The sequence below is a fragment of the Mangifera indica genome, chromosome 8 (assembly GCF_011075055.1).
Source record: "Mangifera indica cultivar Alphonso chromosome 8, CATAS_Mindica_2.1, whole genome shotgun sequence".
NCBI classification, from domain to species: Eukaryota; Viridiplantae; Streptophyta; class Magnoliopsida; order Sapindales; family Anacardiaceae; genus Mangifera; species Mangifera indica.
In genome coordinates this window covers 10,925,098-10,948,795 of record NC_058144.1, presented here as the reverse complement: position 1 = coordinate 10,948,795, position 23,698 = coordinate 10,925,098, and the positions used below count along the sequence as shown (strand labels likewise).

General features: G+C 32.4%; 3 protein-coding genes across 3 annotated transcripts; 1 reads left to right on the top strand and 2 right to left on the bottom strand.

Moving 5' to 3' along the window:
• Positions 1-3,375: 3,375 nt before the first annotated feature.
• On the bottom strand, positions 3,376-5,645 carry LOC123223971 (ubiquinol oxidase 2, mitochondrial-like). Its single transcript, XM_044647462.1, has 5 exons — positions 5,428-5,645; positions 5,205-5,333; positions 4,524-5,012; positions 4,364-4,413; positions 3,376-3,508 (listed from the first exon to the last, which is right to left on the bottom strand). The coding sequence occupies exons 1-5, from the start codon at positions 5,605-5,607 to the stop codon at positions 3,376-3,378; spliced, it is 981 nt and encodes a 326-aa protein (XP_044503397.1). The 5' UTR covers positions 5,608-5,645.
• Positions 5,646-7,995: 2,350 nt separating this feature from the next.
• LOC123224405 (ubiquinol oxidase 1a, mitochondrial-like) lies at positions 7,996-9,461 on the bottom strand. Its single transcript, XM_044648060.1, has 4 exons — positions 9,048-9,461; positions 8,825-8,953; positions 8,172-8,660; positions 7,996-8,055 (listed from the first exon to the last, which is right to left on the bottom strand). Exons 1-4 carry the CDS (start codon positions 9,225-9,227, stop codon positions 7,996-7,998), a joined length of 858 nt encoding a protein of 285 aa, XP_044503995.1. The 5' UTR covers positions 9,228-9,461.
• Positions 9,462-14,548: 5,087 nt separating this feature from the next.
• LOC123224106 (urea-proton symporter DUR3-like) lies at positions 14,549-17,977 on the top strand. The gene is made up of 9 exons (XM_044647638.1): positions 14,549-14,808; positions 15,114-15,221; positions 15,306-15,401; positions 15,489-15,571; positions 15,651-15,871; positions 15,989-16,248; positions 16,366-16,604; positions 16,705-17,354; positions 17,449-17,977. Exons 1-9 carry the CDS (start codon positions 14,629-14,631, stop codon positions 17,727-17,729), a joined length of 2,118 nt encoding a protein of 705 aa, XP_044503573.1. The 5' UTR covers positions 14,549-14,628; the 3' UTR covers positions 17,730-17,977.
• Positions 17,978-23,698: the final 5,721 nt, after the last annotated feature.

The following is a 23,698-nucleotide window of genomic DNA, read 5'->3' as shown; positions in this document are numbered from 1 at the left end:
ACATAACTTAAATCTTGGTATTACGTTACTAGATCTAAATGTGGTTTAAATGAATATTTTTCGACATTCTCCTATGCCCATCTGACTACTCTCAACACCCCCATGCCCTAAGTACATAGGCCATCTCATATAGATAATTAGAGCCTTTTCCAAATGTTATCTAACTATTGTACCTTAAGCATGTGTAAACCAAACTATCAAGCTAACTAGCTATGATACCCTAATCACACAGAAAAACTAGTTATAGTCCTTCCTTTACCCTATACGCCTAGTTACGAGACTGCTATCTAAATTACTATCCTTAGGTAGCCTTTACCACAAATGTATAGATGATGCATCCCATTGACAATATGAGGAACTAACTAAAATGACACAATCCCTTACCATGCATAGTTGAATTGAACTAAACTATATAACTATTGTGTCTTGGCACTGAGTACATGATGCATCTCATAAGTATTTATCTTTCATATAACCCTATTGCTTTTATATATTTTATCACTTGTGCACACAATGTAGCACCCCTTTTAAGATATATACCCCTTTCTGAAGTAGGTATCTAAAGAGAGGTGTTAATTAGAGATTTTCTCACATAAATTCATAACACAAATAACAAATATGCATGATAAACAAGTCATTCCCACAATCCGAAAAAGCGTAATAAATCATTTTAGACATAATATCAATCCCAATGTCTGAAATCCAATGTCATAAGATAGAGTGCATAAATATCACAAATAACTCAATTATATAAATATCACCCATCACGTAAAATGACCAAAATACCTCTGTTGCATATGTTGTCTCAAGTTGACTCACTAGCTCCTCTACCACCATCACCCTACTGCTTCATAATCTATTTACAAAACCACAAATAAGTACAATGAGTGAAACACACTCGATAAATAGGTGACCTCATAACATCTAATAAATGTATACGTATCACAATTATTCATAATCTCATATGTGTCCTTTGTTCAATCTCCTTGTGGTGCCACAAATGTTTTTCCACCATCCTAGATATTTATCCAAATTATCTTAATGCTCAATACCTAATACTCAATGATGGTGTCATATTGAATGACTAATGGTAAATGATATATGTTAGCGTCGCAAATGCCTAGTAAAAGCATAAGACATCCTAGATATTAATCATAAAGTGCACTCAATACACTTATCAGTTAGGCTTCAGGTTATGAATACCATATCATAAAAGGAGTAAAACCCTAGGCCTTTTCTAATATCGCACAATCATCTCATATGCTAAGATGCCTAATGTCAATGTGTGTACGAGAAGTGTTCTAATTTTCCAGATAAGGTGTTCTTGAGGTAGTCTTGCAGGATAATGAACACATATAGGGTATATTAAGATATTGAAACCATGCCTAGAAATCCTAAGCCATGTAAGAGTATAAGAATAAGTCAAGTAGGATGAAAGTTGCTTCCAAGCCTATAGTTAGGTTGCTTGAGTCACATGCATACACTTCCATAATCATGTCCTAGATAGTTTGACCATGAGACTAGTTTCACTTATGAGTCAAGTATGCATCAAGAAGGTCGTTATGAGAGAACACATGTGAAATAATTTCTACACATTCCTAGAGTATGGTACAATAGTCTACAGTAGGACTTAGCCACCCTGTAGTAGGATGTAATGGACCGTAATAGGCTCGAGCCATGATTTAGTAGTTTAAGGGTGTTTGTAGGGAAAGAGTTGTATAACATTTGAATTCACATGACCAATGTGTCAAATCCCTATCTCAACCAAGTTTAATCGATATAGAGGTTATAGTTACAATCAAGTTATATGCTTTCACTTGAGTATCAAGGTTTAGAGAGTTATCTAAGTTTAGGATCTCGAGGAAATTCTAGATGACTGTACAAAACCTTAGAATTTCTTGAGATAGGTTTAGAGGATGAAAAGAGATCCTAAGTTAAATGTATCAATAATTAAATCCGCGTTATCTAAGTATAAAGTAAAAGAAGTACTCCCTATGACTAGGTTAGGGTGGATCAAGTTAAAAGGGAAATGGGGATTAAAATGTTTTAAGTAGAGTTTTTTACTTATTGAGTGATTATCACTTACTTTTTTTTTTTGTCTTGCAGGTGAGAAGTTATAATGATGGTTGCGATATGAGAGGGTCAACTGGCATGGACAATCATGACGGTTTTTTTGTCAGTTCCAATGTTGATTTTGTTATGTATATGAAATTCATTTTTTATATATGCATTTGGTTTCATGTTTTTTATTTGGGATTATACTTTGTGGTTATCAATGACATGTTTTGAAATGTTTATGTTAGTTTCTTAGTAATATATGTTTTGGTTTGAGCTTTCCATTTATTTAGTAATACATGTGTATAGTATTTAATTTTAAAGTGAATGCATGCTCTGTTAGTTAAGTTTTATAGTGTTTCTCTTCGAAGGGCAAACTTTTGGAGTGATATTACATAATAGATTTCTCTCACCTGGAGTACAAATCTAATGGTCAACATTTTTTCTACGTCGTTTGTTTACGAAAAAACCAATAACTTCATGTCTTATCAACTCTCAATCTTGATCTAATCTCAAATATAATATATTAGAAAAAGTTACTATTTGAATTAAAATTTTAAATATAAATAATAACATTATAAATTCTTAGATTTATCCTTTGAATTATTCAAAGGTGAGAGAGAAGAGAAGAGCGTAAAGCAAGTAGATATATTAATCATATATCAAATACATAGAATTTGATAAGCATGATCCTAAGTTAGGTGAGAAGAGAAAAACAACATCCCAAATTGTAAATTGTAACCCCTTAAATTCATCCTATGAACATAAACAATTATTTAAAGGTACGACAGGATGAGTAAAGCAAAAAGATATATTAATCATATGTGAGATACTTAAGTTTAGATAAACATCATTCCATGTTAGACAATGAGACTCTCTTAAAAATCTTGCAAGTAACTTTCTTCAAGACTCTTGTCCAAAAATGAGTCATTCTCACGACATTTCTCTTGTAAGTTATATTCATATTTTGCTAGAGCAACCTTCCAGAGTTATAAATACCATAACTGTGGACACGAATTCTCAAATATTAATAGACCAAACAATATTAAAAAGCTACTCTATGTCCAACATTCATTGTGTGTGTATATATATATGTTGTGCACATAAGTTAGTTACGAGAGATCTCATCAACAATTTAAAAACAAGTTTTCCCTTGACACATAAATCACACATTTTTTTCCTAAAACCTAACTTCATTAGCAAAAAATTTTGAAACAGTGTCATAAAGTTAAATTGTCATATTATCTTTCATTATTATACTTTTTTTAAATTATCATATCATGGAAAATTAACAAATTATAAAAGTAAAACCTTTATTATTCAATTTGCACTAACATTCTCTTCTTGTTTCACTTCACCCTTACCCTCTTCTTCCTGCATGGTCTGGTTGGTCTCCACCACCACTACTACTAGTAACTCTATTATATCTCGACAAGTCACCCACACATCTAACCTTACAAGCCACCCTTTTTGAAAAGTAACACAATGATTTGAAAATATTGTTCTGTTATTGGAAGTATTGTGTTAGTGCATGTACACATGTGTAAAAACATTACTTAAACTAATCCTACAATAGCTCCTTGGAATATCTCATATAACCACTATTATCCAAAACAGAAGTTATAAAATTGGAATTACAATGATATATACAAAGATAATCTTATCATTCTAAATTAATAATTATATACAACTGTACTAGTCATCTTATCACTTTAGAAAAAAAAAACCCATTCATCATTAAATCACATATTTTTTACATCAGAATGTTGATAACGAAATCTCCAAGTTGACAACTTGACAAAATCTCCAAATTGACAAGCTGATCTCACATGGTCTACAACTAGTCAATCAATGTCTAGAGGTTAGACACGGTCAATGACATAGTTAAAGGAGTTTAAGATAGAGGCGAGCTCATAGTAATGGTGAAATCGTGGTAGTGATGAACTTATGTCAATTTATAGTTTTCAAAGAATTATAAGGAATGTATTATAAGTTTTAAAACTTATAAAAGGATTAAAATATTATGTTTAAAACATCAATGTGAGATATATAAAAAAATATTATTTTTTAAAAAAATTAGATAATTATTTTGCCTTTATAATATCTTTTGAAAAAACTTGTTTTTAAACGAAAAAGAATCTGAATAGAGGAAAGAAGTATTTTAGGCCATAACTGAGGACGAAAGATATAAATCACTCATAATAAATATTCTTATATCAGTAACACATCATGTTATCCATACATCCGTCAGAATAATCTGTTTATTCTACTTCATATATATATGTATTTTTTTGACATTTGAGTGTACCCAATCGGCGCTGCCGATTCGCTCAATTCTCCCCCTTGATAATATATATCCTGCAATTTCCAAATTTAACTTCATTAATACAAACATTACTTTAGCTCTACATTCTAACTGAAATGTCTACCATCATCAAATAATTGGGATTAAACTAACGATGGCTTACCGATGCAAAGTGATTGACATCACGGTGATGAGCCTTATCGGCTCTGACCACCATCACCACATCACGAAGAGTTGAATCCAGAGGCAGGCGCCAATAATCAATGGCTATAGCGGGAGCCGGCACATTTTCAATGTTTCCTTTGTCCAATTCCCTGAGGAATTCTGTGTAAGAGTGAATGGCTTCTTCTTCCAGGTACCCAACAATGCGGTGAGCAAATTTCGGAGAAATCAAATAGCCCAAAGAGTATGCATTTAAGAATACGCCTTGAACTGCCGAAATCAGAGCCCTCTCATACCATCTGGGCTTTGCGACCTCCACGAAAATCATGAGGTGCATTCTCTCGTTCTCCGCTTCTTCCCAAAGTGCCTTGATCCAGCCGCCGCTGTGCTCGAATTTCCTCAATGACTTGAAGTGTAACAGCATGCCTCCCACCATTCCAGGCACTGCCGCCACTGTTTCGAGCATCATAGCCCGGCACCCATATCTCTTCTGTGTGCAAAATTTAAAAATAAAGAAAATGAGCCCTAAAATAAATATATAAAACATACAGTAATCGGTCGTTCCACCATACTTAACCACAGCTGGATTCATCTGATCTTACAGTTCAGATCGCGACGTCCTATAATTTAGAGGAGCTGTCCATAAAATATATATAAATGTATATGTATATGTATATGTTACCTGAAAGAATATATCAGTAGGCCATCTGAGAGCTTTGACGATACAAAAGGCCATTTTGTCCATAAATGTTGCAGGCGCATGGTGTCTCTCCAGATCAATGGATAAGTCAACTCTGCGAGTCTCTGATGGCTGTAACACACGATAAACATAATTAATTCATAAAGCCCTAATAACAGAAGATTGCTGAAGATTTTAGTATTAGAAGAAGGTCTGATCTGTGTACCCTAAAGCAGCTCCATCGCCATTCAGTACCATCTTCTTTAGTGAACTTAGGAGCTTTCAGACCCGAGTAACTCAGGATCCTCTTCCCTTCGTTATTTTTACCGTAACTGGTGGTAACCGTTGTCTTCTGCTTCTCCTCCTGGCCCTTCTCTTGTAAAGTCGAATTGCTTCTATATTTCATGCCATCAATCCCAAGCTTGTACTTGTAACCCGTAAGAATCCGGGTAGCCGCCGACTCTCCAGACCCCGTAGGATTGGTAACGCAGGAGAACAAGCGAGGGCCTAACACAGCCAAACAAATCATCATCTTCAAATTAAGAGATTAGAAAACAACAAAATCAGAATTTAAAATTTCCTGTTAAAAAGAATAATATATGTCATCTTGACTATTTCTTAGGATATAACCAAAGATTGGACTTATATAGTAAGTTGCCAACCGGCGAATAAACTTCAAATCATTCAAATAAATTTGGTTGCCAAGCAGATAATAAACGTGAACTCAGATATATTTGGAAACAAATATACATATTTTGGTAAAATATCCAGGCTATGCATTTATGGTATCACTATTTCTTGGAGAACAAGTATAAGAAATTGAAATAGGAATAGAAGGAATCCCTAATGGTATCTTATTATTAAGGAGTCCAATTTATATGAGGACTGATTCGTAAACTCAATTATCTTAGCTGACCTAAATTAAGACACTTTGAGTGCCGTTATATCAATTTGACCACCTTAGATAATCCAGTCCCATTCAACCTAGTCATATTTGGGTCATAGGACCAATAAACACAATTATTAAACTCTTGGGGAGTGAAGAAATTGAAACATAAAATTAAATATTAAAATATTTCCACTCTTTTTCTTATAAATCCAAATGTTTTTTAATATAAATTAACATCACAACCAAACCTTGTAAATTTTGAAAATTCTAATTTTCACACTCATTTAAATTTCAACATCATATTTTCGAAATTAAGGAAAAAATTTGTTATATCTAGATATGTATATAAATATTAACTCAAAATTCTATTTATTTGATAATTGTGATTTTTTTTTTTTTTTGTGGGTTGAATTTATTTAATAACTTTAAAGTGTATTTCAAAATAAAAAATGATAAAAAGGTCTAAATTAATATTTTTTTCCAATAGAAAAACGCTAGGCGTAAATTGATGTTTTTCAACATTTCTGTTGAAAACAAATGGAAAACTTTCAAACAATTATATTTTGTTAAGACTATATTTGCATACCTAGTTATAAAATTTTTGATTAATTTAGTTATAAAATTATATATTCTAATAATATTATTGATTGAAGTAACTAGCTTTGTTATATATTACTATTGTAACATCTATCTCTGAAGGGTAATACTTCTAAAAAAAGGTATCACGTCCATACTTGATCTATGGATAGATTTTGCTAGCTTAGCAAATGTAATGTATTAGTTAACATTTTTTTTCTGTCATCAACTCACGAAAAACGATAACTTCATATCTTATGAACTCTGGTCATTATCATATCTCCCACATACGTATAATAAATTAGAAAGTTATTATTTAAGTTTGAGTGTAAAATATAACTAATAAGATTTTAACTACTCCGTGTCGTCCTATAAATATAAAGATTTTTCAAAGGTAAAAGAGAAAATCAAAGGGACAAAAAAAAAAAAAAAAAATCATATATCAAATACTTGAGATTAGATAAATATCATCATAAGTTTGGTGAGGACGCTTTCATAAAATCTAACAACTCTCTTTGAGATTTATCCAAAATCCAGTCACTCTCAAGAAATTTCTTATGTAATTATGCTTATATTCTGTGTAGGCATTCTTCAAGAGTTATTAATACTATAATTGTGAATATAGACTCCCGAGCAGCACAAAGAAGAACAATAAAAAATACTGGATGTCCAACCTCCATTTTATTAATTTATTTCATACTACAAAGGAAATCAAAGTTAATTATCTGATCTTATTGTTGCTATCTTATGTAATGTTAGAAATTGTAAATGTTACATCAACACTATGTTCTTTTTTTCCTTTCATTTTTACTATCTTCTTCCTAAACACGTGGACCACCATTACTATTACTAACCTTCTTACCCCAACAAGCCACCTACATTTGCAGCCTCACAAGTGACTTTTTAAAAAAAATCCATTCATCCTTCAAATCTCTATCATGCTTCTCATCTTCTGTAATGTCAGAATGTTAACAACCAAATGTTTAAGTTGACGACACAATGAAATCTCCAAGTTGTCAAGTCAATCTCACACTATCTACAACTAGTTGATTGACATTAAGAAGCTAAACATGATCAAGGATATAGTAAAAAGAGTTCAAGACAGAGATGAGCTCGTGGAGATAATGAGATCATGACAATAGTGAACTTATAGTATATATGGTTTCCAAATAATTAAGAGATTAAATTGAATGTTTTAAAACTTGTAAAAGCCTCCAAATATATAAAGAGTTGTTTTTCAATTGTTTTCAACGAATAATAACCTTTACAGAGCGGTGAAAAGTGTTTTCGGCACCAAACATTTTGTCCCATATGTTTTTTTCTTGACATTTAGTGATACGCAATGGGCGCTGCCGACTCCCCCAGTTCGTGCCCTTGATAATATATATCCTGCAAATCCAAATTTAACTTCCTGAACCAATCATCAATAATAACAATGGCTTTACATTCTAATTGAAATTTCTGCTATCATCAAATAATCGGGATTAAAATCAACTATGGCTCACCGAAGCAAAGTGATTGACATCACGGTGGCGGGCCTCATCGGCTCTGACCGCCATCACCACATCACGAAGAGTTGATTCTGGAGGCAGGCGCCAGTAATCAATGGCTATTGCCGGAGCCAGTACATTTTCAAAGTTTCCTTTGTCCAATTCCCTGAGGAATTCTGTGTAAGAGTGAATGGCTTCTTCATCCAGGTACCCAACCATGCGGTGAGCGAATTTCGGGGAAATCAAATAGCCCAAAAAGTATGCCTTGAAGAATACACCTTGGACTGCCAAAATCAGAGCCCTCTCATACCATTTGGGCTTTGCAATCTCCATGAAAGTCATGAGGTGCATTCTCTCGTTCTCGGCTTCATCCAAAAGTGCCTTGATCCAGCCGCCGCTGTGCTCGAATTTCCTCAATGACTTGCAGTGTAACATCATGCCTCCCACCATTCCGGGCACTGCCGCCACCGTTTCAAGCATGATTGCCCGGCACCCATATTTACTCTGTACGTAAAAGCAAAGGAAAAAAAATCAGCCCTAAAGTAAATATCTAAACATAAAGTACCCGGGATGTTCTAGGATACTCAACCGCATCTTATTTTACAATTCAGATCGCGACCTCCTATAATTTAGATCTATCCATAAAATTATATCACAATATATATTACCTGAAAGAATATATCAGCAGGCCATGTGAGAGCTTTGACAGTCCACAAAGCCATTTTGTCCATAAATGTTGCGGGCGAATGGTGTTTCTCCAGATCAACGGATAAATAAGCTTTGTAAGTCTCCCATGGCTGTAACATACGATAAACATAATTAATTCATAAAGCTTTAATAACAGAAGATTGCAGAAGATTGTAGTAGTAGAAGAAGGTCTGATCTGTGTACCCTAAAGCAGCTCCATCGCAATTCATTACCATCTTCTTTAGTGAACTTAGGAGCTTCCAGACCCCAGTAACTCACGATCCTCTTCTCTTCGTTATTGTTACCTTCACCGGTGGTTACCGTTTCCTTCTTCGTCTCCTTCTGTTCCTTGTTATGTAAAGCCAAATTTCTCCTATGTTCCATGCCAATCCCAAGCTTGTAATCGTATCTCGCGCTCCTCTTCTCTTCGTTATTGTTACCGTCACCGGTGGTTACCGTCACCGTTTCCTTCTGTTTCTCGTGTTCCTTCACATGAAATGCCAAATTTCTCCTACAATTCACGCCAACAATCCCAATCTTTTTGCAACCCGTCAGAATATAAGTAGCAGCCGACTCTCCGGACACCGCACGAGTGGTTACAGAGGAGAACAAGCGAGGGCCTGACACTGCAAAACAACTCATATCTTCAAATTCAGAGATTAGAAAACAAACAAAATCAGAGTTTAGAATCAGAGTCGTGTATGCAATCTTGACTATTTCTTGAGTAATATGATGAAGGGTTTAAGGAAGGGTTTAACTTATAGTAGTAAGTTGCCACCAGGTAACAAACGTGAACTCAGATATATATGGAAACCAAAATATTTATTTTGGTTACATATCCAGGCGTTGCAAATATGGTATTATTGCTATTACTTACCAACCTGTATAAAAGATTGAAACAGAAGTTTCTTGTTGATCAAGAAAACTGAAAAAAAAAAAAGAGTTTAATTTTATTTAAAAGTTAAAGGGTTTGAATTTGGGATTGATTAACAATATATTAAGATAAAACCCTTGATTTACCAATATAATGATTCTAAGATAAATTATTACACATGAGATTTAACTTGTTTAATGTGAACGATTATGTTCTAAAAACACAATACGGCCTAAATAATGTTTCTTTATTACAATAAAAAAAAATGAAAACAAAAGGAACTTGTCTTGTCTTCTGTCTTTTTACTGTTAAAGGAGTCCAATTTGTGGAAGGACTATCCGATGGACTCAATTGCGCTAAATTAAGCCACGTTAGATCAATCTGGTCCATTCAATGTAGTCATATCTTGGCCATGTGAGTAGTTAATTATTTGACTAATGACATTGCATGTTATTAATTAAAATTCAAAAATTAAATGTGTATGTGAAATTTATCAACTATTTACCAATCATGCAAATATAACCAAAAACTAAAATTATTTAACATACATTTATCCCCTTTCAGACACATCCTAATGCTTTATACAAACCAACATCATATCAAACCTTACAAATTTTGAAAACTCTGATATTCAACTCAAATTTCATCATTGTGATTACAAAATCAAAGAAGGAAGTTTGATGCATCCAAATATTTATACAAACATTAACTCAAAATTCTATTTATTTGAAGATTGTGTAATTTTTTTGTGTGTTGAATTTATTTGATAAATTTAAAGTGTATTTCATAATAAAAAATGAATGATAAAAAGGTTTGAAATTATATTTTTCCAAAAGAAAAATGCTAGGGTTGATAATTTACCATGCAAGGTTAAATTAATATTTTTCAACATGTGTGTAAATAAAAATAGAAAATTTTCGAACAATAACATTCTTTAAAGATTATATATGTACATTTAGTTATAAAATTTCTAGTTAATTTAGTTACAAAATTATATATTACTATTGTAAGATTAATCAAAATAACAAGTTTTGTTATTGTTTAAATTCGATATGTGCGTAAATCATATTTTACCATGTAGGTGGAAAAAAATTGGAATTTTTCAAACAACTGCATTATTAGATTTTATTTGCACATTTATTTATGAAATTTTTAGTTAATTTAGTTACAAAATGTATATACCATTGTAGGATTGATCGAAATGACAAGTATGGTTATTGCTTTTGTTTAGTATGGAGAGAAATAGATAAAGATATATGGTAATAGAATGAAATGTGTTGGTCGTGAAGAGATAATGATATAAATTCTTGTAACACAACTTTTGAGGGATTAATCTGATTAATGACAAAACGCCTTCTTATCAACCATAACTAAAACCATACACAGATAAGTATAAAACTAGAAAATGTTAATAGTAAAAGGCTATCAAAATGGTGGACAATAAACATATTGATTGTTTTATTAGCCTTTCTCAACAGTTGAGAAAATGCATTTTAATTTATGTGGTAAGTATCTCCAAATTGAGAAATGCATCTCCTGAAACCATCAACATTGAGGTTCAATATCCACATAATGATGCAGTAGATTATGGTGGTTTATAAAGGGGTTAAGCAGTTGTAACTTGTAACACCCATAAATGGGGATAAGGGTATTTTTGTCTTTTATAAATTAATTAGGGTTGTTATTGATTATTGGAAAAGATAAAATTGAAAAATTTGAGCTGATAAACAACCATGCATGAAAAGTGAACGTTGGTTCATCCTATGTAATTAAGCATCAAGTAACCATTAAATTTATATTGACAATTTTAATTGCTAGTGTATGAGTAATTTAATTTTTATGTTATCCAGTAAGAGGTATCAATGATCCGTGTCAACTTTGGCACAACTTGTTATGCTAGTGGGCCAAGTTATGTCTAGGCCCACTACTTAGTGGGTCGAGTTGAGCCACCAATAGACGAAGGCTCACAACATGACCTATGGCCTTTTGGTCATATCGCATCAGACCATTAATAGGTTAACCCGTGAGCTTTTGGTGAGCTAACCAACCACCTATAAATAAGCATATTTTTATTTTATTATATAATTAAAATAAAATAACTTATATTCACTTTCAAATTAATGTAAATAAGGATAATACCTTGAAAATTTAATTGAAGATCTCTCACTTCTAAAGAGGAATATCGTGGTTAAATAATGAAAAAATAAACAAAATGACATAATAACAATAAATTCAATTATAAAATATATAGGGTCCAATTTTTATTAATATACTTTTTACTCATCTTCAACATTTAATTTCTTGAAATCTTCAAAAATATCATTTGCTAACTGATTCTACAATCACTTCATCTTTTATGCACATATGGCCTCGACCATATGTGAGTGTAAGACCATTTGTCATCCAATATACATCCACCTGCACTAAAAATTTATTTTGATACTACAATAGACATCAGAGATGTTAGTAGATCACATGTCATGACAAAAAGTGCACGATGCATGCTTTGATGTGTTTTCCACTATGTTAAAACATCGAAAGAATCACCTTTCTTATTCATAATTTTATGATGATGATCAATATTAATAAAATTATAACACTCACTATAATTGGAGCTTTAACCGTTAGTTTCTTACCTTTGCGTAGGATAACCCATATATGTGACTTAATGGTCTTTTCCTCTTGTTTTGAATTGAATGTGTTTGTGTTTTCGAGCTCGTATGGACGTATGTGTTACAGGTATACACCTATATATGAGTTAAGAAAGGCAAAATGGGCATTTCATTTATTACTTATGAAATTGTTTGAGTAAGGAGAATATATGGTTGTACATATTGAGTCGTACACCTATACATTCAATGAATTATGAATAATGCTAGCTAAGTTGCAATGTATGCATGTACATAAGGAAGTGTACAGTAGTACATGGCGTTTAAATTTTTAGATTTGGGCATTTTTTATGATTCTTGGTACACTTGGGCATGAGGATTGCATAACCTTACATGGTGTTATTTGATAAAAATAAAATGAAGTGAAATGTGTTATGATTTTCACTCCACTTTTTACAATTTTTAGCCAAACAAAGTGAGAGAGCAAGTATTTCAAGTTAGGAGACATACTTCCTAAATTTAGAGAAAACGTAACTCACTTTTTGTCTTTAGCAACTAAAATGTATGACTTAACTTAATTCAAGGGATTTTTGTATTAAAAAATTAATAGATTTTGTATTGAAAAGTCCATTTTGCTACCACTTCTTCCTTATATAAAAGGTGGTCATGTTTTTGTAAGAGTTTAGACAATTTGATATAATGAAAGTTTGAAGCAAAGCTTTGTTGACTTTCTTTATTTTCCTTTATCCAATTCATTCTTGGTGGAAGAATTAGTGGTGGAAGATCCCAAGGTTGGTGGAATTTCCTTTATACCTTGGTTATTTTTCTTATTACCCTTGAAATCCAAAGTGCGAAGACTTGAATGTGTGTTGACAGTGTGTGATTTTGTAATTTTTAGTTTTTTCTAGCAAACTTTAAAGCTAGTTTTGAATATCTTGTTGATATTGTTATAATTGATATTATATACCTTTAAAAAGCTCTTTGAATGTTTTTTTCAATGATATATAATTTACATAATTTGAAAGTTATTTGATTGATTAAAATTTACATTGTGACGATGGAAATACACCAGCAAGGTGGATAAATCTGATTAGATATGACCTAATTATAATCATTCCGGTGTTATGGGTGAAGGTGACACAACCATGATGATGATGACACGGTGAGAAAGGGCTATGCAAGACACAGTCATTAGACAGAAAGGCAGCAACCTTACCACCACAAAGAAGAGGAACAAATTGTTGGGAAATGGAAAACACTATGAAATTGAAAAGTTGGAAAGAAAACAGGTTGAGAAAATATCTATAGGTAATATGGTAATTTAAGTTTTCGTATTTTTGTATAGAAGTGCCAGATTTTCGTGGCAAAGTAATAGGTGGAAAAAAGTGCTTTCGGGTCTCCGTCAGATCCAGCAAGTTATATTCTATGATGTGTTGTCTGTGGAAAAAATTGAGATCATGTACGGTGCAGGTATGAATTTTCTCTTGATAAACCAAAAAAAATGTGTGGACGAAAAACTCTGCAAAGATAGGTAAATTATAAGGATAATATAGTCATTCCATGTTTAACAATTGTGCTTTCACAGGCAAATGATTTTAGCGTACACTGACGGCAAGGGGGTAGTGCTAAATTTCAAAATAGGTAATACTGTCCATATTTATTTTATTTTGAGTATATATAGGATGATTTATATAAAATATATATTTATTTGTATATTTAAAATAAATAAATATAATTTTATTATTTTAAAATTGTTAGAGGATTCAATTTTAGGCAAACCGCAAGGGACTTAACTGGATAGAAAAATCAACAGTACGCAGCTCCGAGGCCTTAGAGTTGCTGTTGGCTGTCCTTTCAAATTCGTGGCTTTTTCATTCATCAAGTTCTTCTCCTTAAGCTCTCTGACATTTCTTTCTGAATGTCCCAATAGAAAGAAAACAAAAATGAATAAAAATGGATGTTCCTTTCCGAGCTTAACAATTGACTTGGGAAACATTAAAGTCAAAATAATACGCCAACCCAGCACCAATGGGAATGGCAAAATCAATTCTTGTCCACCTGTCAAATCAGAGGGCTGAAATTACATGAACCGCTACCAAACTGGACAAAAAATACTACGTTATCATGGCCAAAGATATTATTAGGCAGGCATAGAGTTATAATTCCTAATTTGTAATTGCTGAAACAAGAAAATTTAGCTTCTGTATATCCCTAGTAGTGGTTTGCGTATTGTTACAGAAAGAGGTGGTAGTGACTGAGTGACGACTGAAGAGAGCTAAGAAGAAACTGAAGGAATTGGAAGATGGTTTCACAGTGTCCGCCTTTTAGTTTTTCGGGAAAATATTACCATGTTTCTGAAGATGGAGAAGGATGTGTGAGACAAAGCAGTTTCTTCCAGGGAAAAACTGTGTTGAATCAGGGCGTTGGCTACTCTGTTATTCTTGGTTTTGGCGCCTTCTTTGCGGTCTTCACCTCTTTTCTGGTATGTCAGTTAATTTATTTCTCTTTCCTGAATTGTTTTCTGTCTTCGGTATTGTTCTAGTCACTGTTTAAGCATCTATCATGCTACTTTTCACTTCAAAATTGTAACAGAGCGGAAGAGACATCCTATGAATATTTTAGCCAGCAGCCTCCAGGGAGACTTCTGCCTAGAAATGTGATGTTCTACCTTACAAATCAAGCATGTTATATTACAGGACTAAATTTTAGTAACTTCAGCATTGGCATCTTCATATTCATGACAAGTTCATGTTTGTTGTTAAACGTTTCAAACTCTGGAAATATCAGGTTTGGCTGGAGAAGCGATATCTTGGGTCTCGCCACACATCCGAATGGTTTAACACTGCCGGCAGGAACGTTAAAACTGGGCTAATTGCCAGTGTCATTGTATCCCAGGCAAAGTTTTTCAACCTGCAAATGCCTTATGATGTACATTTGGATAGATTTTACATTCATCTAAATAGTGGATTTATTTTGCAGTTGACTTGGGCTGCCACAATTTTGCAAAGTTCAAATGTTGCTTGGGAGTATGGAGTGAGTGGACCCTTCTGGTATGCAAGTGGAGCCACCATCCAGGCATGTTTCAAACTATTCCCTTTTACTTTGAAAAATGTTTAAATTGAAGATTTGGGTACTTAAATTATTCTGTATGCTAATCAACAGGTATTTTTGTTTGGTATAATGGCCATAGAGATTAAAAGAAAGGCTCCCCATGCCCATACTGTTTGTGAAATTGTCAAAGCCCGGTATGTTATGCACTGTATAAAAGTTAATTATTTTGATAAATATACACATGCAATATTGAAATATTATTCTTTAACTCAGTTGGGGCACTGCTGCGCATTTCGTTTTTCTTGGTTTCTGCTTCTTGACAAATATCATAGTGACGGCTCTGTTGCTCCTTGGTGGTTCGGCTGTTGTAAATGCTCTTACTGGAGTAAACATTTATGCTGCTAGCTTTCTAATACCACTTGGAGTCATTGTCTACACTCTAGCAGGAGGACTTAAAGCGACCTTCTTGGCAAGCTATATTCACTCTGTTATTGGTACTCTCAAATTTCATTCGAACTCTTCCTTTCTGTGTACATATTAGCTATACAATATTTCATCTATAATAACTTTTGTGAGTTTGAGAGTTTCTCTTGTTGCTTGATTGGTTTCAGTGCATGTCGTATTAGTCATCTTTGTATACCTTGTTTACACGGCGAGCAGTGAGCTTGGCAATCCCAGTGTAGTATACAACCGTCTGGTGGAGGTCGCAAGTAAGTCAAGAATATGTAAAGAGCCATTTTCCCATGATGGGCAATCCTGTGGCCCTGTTAACGGTAATTACAAAGGCTCTTACTTAACAATGTTGAGTTCTGGAGGCCTGGTGTTTGGAATCATAAACATCGTTGGCAGCTTTGGCACTTTCATTGATAATGTAAGCTTCAGCACTATTCTATGGTGTTTTGCAACAATTCCCAGCTCTTCCATTACAGAAAATAAAAACCATATTATCGATTATGTATGTCTAAAATCTTGAAATGAAAATGTGTAGGGATATTGGGTGAGTGCAATTGCCGCGAGGCCTTCATCAACACACAAGGGATACTTGTTAGGTGGACTAGTGTGGTTTGCAGTGCCATTCTCTTTGGCAACATCGCTTGGTCTGGGAGCTCTTGCACTTGATTTACCACTAACAGCAAGTGAGGCAGGCCATGGACTTGTTCCTCCTGCTACTGCTACTGCTATGATGGGAAAAGCCGGATCAATTCTCCTTCTTATTATGCTTTTCATGTAAGTTAAAACTTTATTTTACCTAGCTTGAAACTGGAACTAAGTGGCAATTGTTGAATCTTTTTTAAAATTTGAATTTATCTCATTTGTTAATGAACAGGGCAGTGACATCTGCTGGCTCCTCTGAGCTAATTGCAGTTTCCTCATTATGTACATATGATATCTACCGTACTTACATAAATCCAGAAGCAAGTGGGAAAAAGATTCTCAAAGTTTCAAGGGCGATTGTATTAGGCTTTGGTTGTTTCATGGGATTGTTAGCAGTAATTCTGAACAAGGCTGGAGTTTCTTTGGGTTGGATGTATCTGGCCATGGGAGTGCTAATCGGTTCAGCCGTTCTCCCAATAGCTTTTATGCTTCTATGGAGGAAGGCGAATGCAATCGGAGCCATTGTTGGAACAATCAGTGGTTGTGTTCTTGGCATTGTAACTTGGTTATCAGTCACAGCCATTGAATATGGCAGAATAAACCTTGACACTACTGGTAGAAATGCACCAATGCTTGCTGGAAACCTTGTTTCCATACTCACTGGAGGAGCTGTTCATGCTGTGTGTAGTTTTTTGTGGCCTCAAAATTATGACTGGGATACCACAAAGCAGATCACAGTGGTTGAAAAAGAAAAGAGTGAGCTACCAGAAGAAGAGTTCAATGAGGGAAAACTAATAAAAGCAAAATTATGGATAGTGAAGTGGGGTGTTGGTTTCACTATTGTGATTGTCATATTGTGGCCTATTCTCTCTCTTCCAGCAGGCAAATTTCAACTTCATTAGCAATCTGCATTTAAGCCTAGCAAATCTCTTTGAATTGAACTGTTTTTTTAATTTTTACTCCTCTCTCAATGCAGGGAAATTCAGTTTGGGATACTTCACATTCTGGGCTGCGGTGGCCATAGCCTGGGGCACAATTGGATCAGCAGTGATTATAGCTTTACCACTAATTGAAAGCTGGGAAACCATCCAAAGTGTTTGCCTTGGCATGTTCACAAATGATAGGCTAATGGAAAAAGTTGAAGAAATGAATCTCAAACTTGACACCATCATGCTAGCAGTCCCCGAAGCGGAGAAAATTTACTTGCTTCAAAAAGAGAAGGCAAAAAACAAAGATTCAACACAAAAACAAGCTTAATGAGCCTCTGCATTGCATCATTCAACATCTCAACAAATAACAACATATCAAGCATTTGGATGCATATGATTTCAACTGCATAAAATATAGCCTCCCCATCATATATTGTAATGTCAGATTTATTAAGAGCTAATAAATTTGACCAGTACTTTTATTTGTATCCATAATCTGTCTTCACTGGATTTATTGGTTAATTAAAACAACATTTTCTAAGTTAAACTAATGACACAGTTCTCAGTTAATCCTTAGCCTCCTAGTGTTCATTGGCTGTGGAAGCTGTGTAGATTTCCTGGAACTGATGACAAAGCAAAGATTTTGCTTCTCGACATGGCAAAACATCTATATTGTTATCAAATCTTCTTCAGCAGTAAGCTTATTTTTCTGTACAAATTCTGTCTATCCAGAGGTGAGAACATAAACTTTGCAACACCGAAGTTTAAAAATCATGGGGTATGTCTTCCCCTTCATATCATATGTGGTTACAGGTATTCCTGCCTCAAGATTCTCATCTTTATTCAACATCCAAATTTAACATTCCTGGACATCATTTTTGTTCAATGACAATCGGTTCTTGTTAGAAGCTTTTCAAAGGGCTTGCTGCATACACACTTTTCAATAAGCCCTCTCAAGCTTGGCAACTGAAGAATAGCTGGGGTTTATAATCCTTTGACTCATTTGAGTTGGTAAGTTCTTTCTTGGATTTAATCAAATTATTCAAAGCAAGTTTCATTGTCCAGTTTTTGGCTGTTCATATGAACAAGAGTAAGAGCAGCTTTCCACTCATTCTCCATGGTTTGTTTCCTATACAAAAGCCATAACAACAATACTTAATTGCAACCATAAAACCACGTGCACAAACAATACATATAAATTTGTACACAAATAATATATACAATTTTATATACAAATAATAAAATCTCATTATATAATTATTTATTATTTTATCTCTAATTTAAAATTACTTAATTGTATAGTGATTTATCATTATTTATATACAAAGTTATACATATAGTTTTATTGATAATATAATATTATTATATAATCAGATAATTTTAAATTAAAAATAAAAAAATGAAACTAAAACAAAAAAATAAATTTATATTTTACTACTTTGCAAGAGTGAATTCCGAGACCATAGCACTAACCTTCTTGCTTTAGAAATTGAGGAGAAAGATTCTAAGAGCAGAGAAGGGAAGAAGAAAGCTCGAAGGAAAATCAATTATAAATTCAATTATTGCATCTAAGTATTTGCATATCCAATCAATCGGAGAGGGTTCCCGATAAAAAAAAAAAAAAAAATCTTTTTAGACCACTAAGTGTTTTTTCTGAATTTGTGTTATTTTTTAATTAAAATAATAATCTCTAACGTTATTATGATTAATAATCTAGTTAAGTTAAGATTCTTGGCTTAAAGCAGCCAAATGATTGGTTTGAATGATCTGAAATGCAACGTTACACAGGCCATTCACAACAAATTGTCCCTTTTAAAAAAAGAATTAAAATAAAATTTATATGAATTTGAAAGAAAAATAAATATAACTTTTCAATGTTTGGGTTGGGTTTTATATATTTTATTTAAAATAATGTTATTTTGTGTTTTATAAAATGACATCATTTTATACTTTGTCAGTAAGATATAATATAAACATTCAATATAATCGAGCTTAATAAGACAAACATATAAAATACATATTTTATATATCTTAAGTTCAAAAATACGATTGAACGTATTTAAAATGGTAATATATAGTAAATGCATATAATACGTGTTTAAAATGCAATTTGTTAAAACTTAAAAAAAATAAATATGGGTTAGGAAAAAACATTTAAAACTGAAGGGTACAAGAATAGGATGTTAACCACTCTGAAACTATGAATAATTTCGAATTAGGGTTGTAAAACTAGATAAATATTATTAATTAAATATTGTATAATTTAAAATATTATAAGGCAATCTTTGATGAACATGCTCCAATATTTCATATATCAATTGACTTGATATTTGATAAAAGAAATTTTTATTTTTTTATACATCAAAAATGTTTATAAAATTACAAAAAATTTAAATTTGAAATCAAACAATTGATACTCCATTTCAAAAAGAATTTCAGTTTTTTTAAATTTATCTGTTTAATTATTTAGCTAACAACATTTATGTTTTCAAAATTTTTTTAAATAAATTTTAAAGCAATTAACAGTCATTTTAAACTTTAATTTTCCCAATATGACCTCCATATATATATATATATATATATATATGGTGAATGATTAAAAAAATGTTTCTAAAAATATATTAATAAAATTCAGATTCAAAAAAGATATAAAATATATATATATATATAGATTTAATACAATATATCATTAAAAATACATTTCTAAAAATATTTCAACATTTTTTAAGAAACATTTGGTCAAAATCAACATAACGTTTCAAATCAAATTATTGAACTGTTTATTAGACCTAAAGTAACGTCATATATAATCGATTTTTAAATTATAGTATTAATTCTCTCAAATACAATACATAGGCAATATTCAATTATAGTTTTTCAAATACATAAAATAGCTAATTAAATATCATAACTCCCAAAGAGTTAGCAAATTTGGTGAAACACTAAAATTTCTACGAAAAAAATCTTAGTACGAGTCTTTATCAAACTTGTGAAACCTCCTTTATCTAATGTAGACTCCAATCATTATGTTTCGGGTATTATCAATCAAGTTCAAAATCTATCATTACGGGATTATTTTAATATAAATTTGACAAAATAGTAAGTAATAGGTTTCTTACCTTGATCAGATCACTTATGTGAATTGTCCCTTTTAAAAAAAGAATTTAAAAAAAAATGAGTTTGAAAGAAAAATGATTACAACTTTTCAATGTTTGGGTTGGGTTTTATATATTTTATTTAAATAACGGTATTTTGTGTTTTGTAAAATAGCGTCGTTTTATCCTTTGTCAGTAACATATAATACAAACATTCAATAAGATCAAGCTTAATAAGAAAACATATAAAATACACATTTTATACATTTTAAGTTCAAAAATATGATTGAACGTGTTTAAAATGATAATATATAGTAAACGCATATAATACATGTTTAAAATGCAATTTGTTAAAACTTAAAAAAAAAGGGGTTAGGAAAAAAAATTTAAAACTAAAGGGTACAAGATTAGGATGTTAACCACTCTGAAACCATAAATAATTTCAAATTAGGGTGGTAAAATTGAATAAATATTATTAATTAAATATTGTGTAATGTAAAATATTATAAGACAATCTGAATAAGAATCCGAATTTTATTAAGATTTCTAATTTTATGAAAAAAAATAATATAAACACATTAAAACTAGAATTAAACAAAATTCTAACCATCTAGAATAAAAATGAATATTTTATTTAATATTCTTTGGTGAAGTTTGCGAGTGTCACACTATTCTATGACTTATCAGGCTAATAGAAACATTTTTCTCATCCTTTATGTCACAAGTAGAGACGTCAATGGGCCGTGCCGGGCCGGGTCGGGCCGACTCCAGCACGGCCCGTTGGGCTAATGGGCCGGGCCGGGCCCGAGGCCCAAACAGTAATGGGCCTTAGTAAACGGGCCGGGCCGGGCCTCAGTAAACGGGCCGGGCCGGGCCTTATTAAATATTTTTAAAAAAAGTTTTAATTAAAATTTTTAAACACAAATTATTTTTCAATTATTAAAATCGAGGACAGTACCCCGAATATTTTATTTATAATCCCTCACTTATGGCGGAGGAATACCGTGGTTACATGATAAAAAATATTATAAATTGTTAATAAAATACAAATAAATTAATTTACATATTGTATAAATTACAAAACATAAATAAAATTTATCTACTATATAATATTTATCTATTCATCTTCTACATCCAAATCTTTGAATTCTTCAAAGACATCTTCTGTCACACGATTCTGTAATTTAAAATCAGCTTTGATCCAATCTTTCATGCACATTATCGCTTCGACCATATTTGGATGTAAATTGGATCGTCTATCATCCAGCACACATCCCCCTGCACTAAAAGCGGATTCCGATGCTACAGTTGACACCGGAGGTGTTAGTAGATCTCGAGCCATGGCTGCAAGCACAGGAAAGGTTCTGCCTTGTCTTTCCACCATGCCAAAACATCTAGTTTTTCAGCATTATATCTTTGAACAATTTCAGAATAATGATCAATATTTATATAATTGTAAAATTGACTATAATTTGTACTTTGACTAACAGTTTGTTTACCTTTGCGCAATAAAGACCATATGCGTGACTTTTTTTTACCTGAACTACCAGAGCTTACCTCTGGTGCAGAACTTTGTCCAGTTTTTCCATATTTTTGTTCATAAATACTATACATATCAAATAAAAATTCTTGAACATATTCAACAGAATTTACATTGCTATTAATTGACAAATTTTCATTAATAACATCAAATAAATTTTGTAATCCATTAGTTTTTGTCCTAAGATCTAAAATAGTAGCTGCAGAATAAAGTAAAGGAATTTCACTCCAATATTTTTTAAATTTTTGTTCCATTTGCATACATATATTTTGAAAAGCATTATGAGAGTGACGATACCTATGTTCTTTAAATATATCACTTATTTCTACCATATTATATATTATAGAACAAGTTGTCGGATAATACACACCTGAGCAATGATCTGTGGCTGTTTTCAATGGCTCTAACAAGTTCATTAAAGCCATAGCTATTTCCCAATTTTGATCTGTCAAAAAAATAGGATCTTGCGAATCTATTGGTTGGGTATTGAAGTATCGTGTTATAGGAACTTCATACCCTTCGCATGCTTTCAACATGAGATATGTTGAATTCCACCTAGTGCTAATATCTATTTTTAATTTTTTCCTTCTTAACCCCATTGATTTACATAATTGATGATATGCTTGTACCCGTGATGGGGATGATGAAATATATGCAATGACATGTCTAATTACTTCTAAATGTTTTTTTGCCAAACTCAAGCCATCTTGAGCGATTAAATTAATAATATGACATGCACACCTAACATGAAATAATTTTCCATTAAATGGAGGAGATAAATGATTATACATATATTCAATAACTTTATTATTATTTTTAGCATTATCTAAAGTAATTGAAAAAATAGAATTATTAATTTTATATTCATCAAAAATATTTGCTAATGAACGATAAATTGCAAGACCATTATGTGGATATTCTAAATTTCTAAATGCAATAACTTTTTTGCATAATTGCCAATCAGAATTAATATAATGAGCAGTTGCACAAAGATACCCTATACGTTGATTTGTAGCAGTCCATAAATCAGAAGTTATTGAAATAACACCATTAAAATTACTTAATTCTCCAATAATTTTTATTTTCATTAGTTCATAATTTCTCAATATATCTGACCTAAGAGTTGACCTAGGAATTCTTCTAAATGCTGGTTGAATACTATTTTGCATCATCCATTCTAAAATTTCATCTTCTGCATAACTAAAAGGTTGATCAGAAGCAACGACATACCTGGCCATGTAATCTCGAACCTTCATTTGATCGTACGTAAAAGTTGACATTTCTCCCATATGTCCAGAACCGCTCGGACCTCCTGCTGAAGTGGCACCTAGACCAACAGATCGCGATCTGGTGAATGCAATTTGTTTTTGTCCTCTAAGTTCATATGGAATTTTTTTACAGTAATCAGTAACATGTCGGCGAAGATGTCCCGTCCCACTTGTACTTGCACATGTTAAACAAGAACCGCAATGTTTGCATACTGCTCGACGAATTAATTTCCCCTCTATTGTTTCCTCTATTCTATCAAAGTGTTCTCATACCATTGACGTTTGTTTTCTTTTTCTCTCTGTCGAACAATGCGAACCTGTACCAGTACCACTTTCACCTGTTGGTGCTCTACCTATCCCACCTTGTACATCATCAATAATATCATCAGCGCCA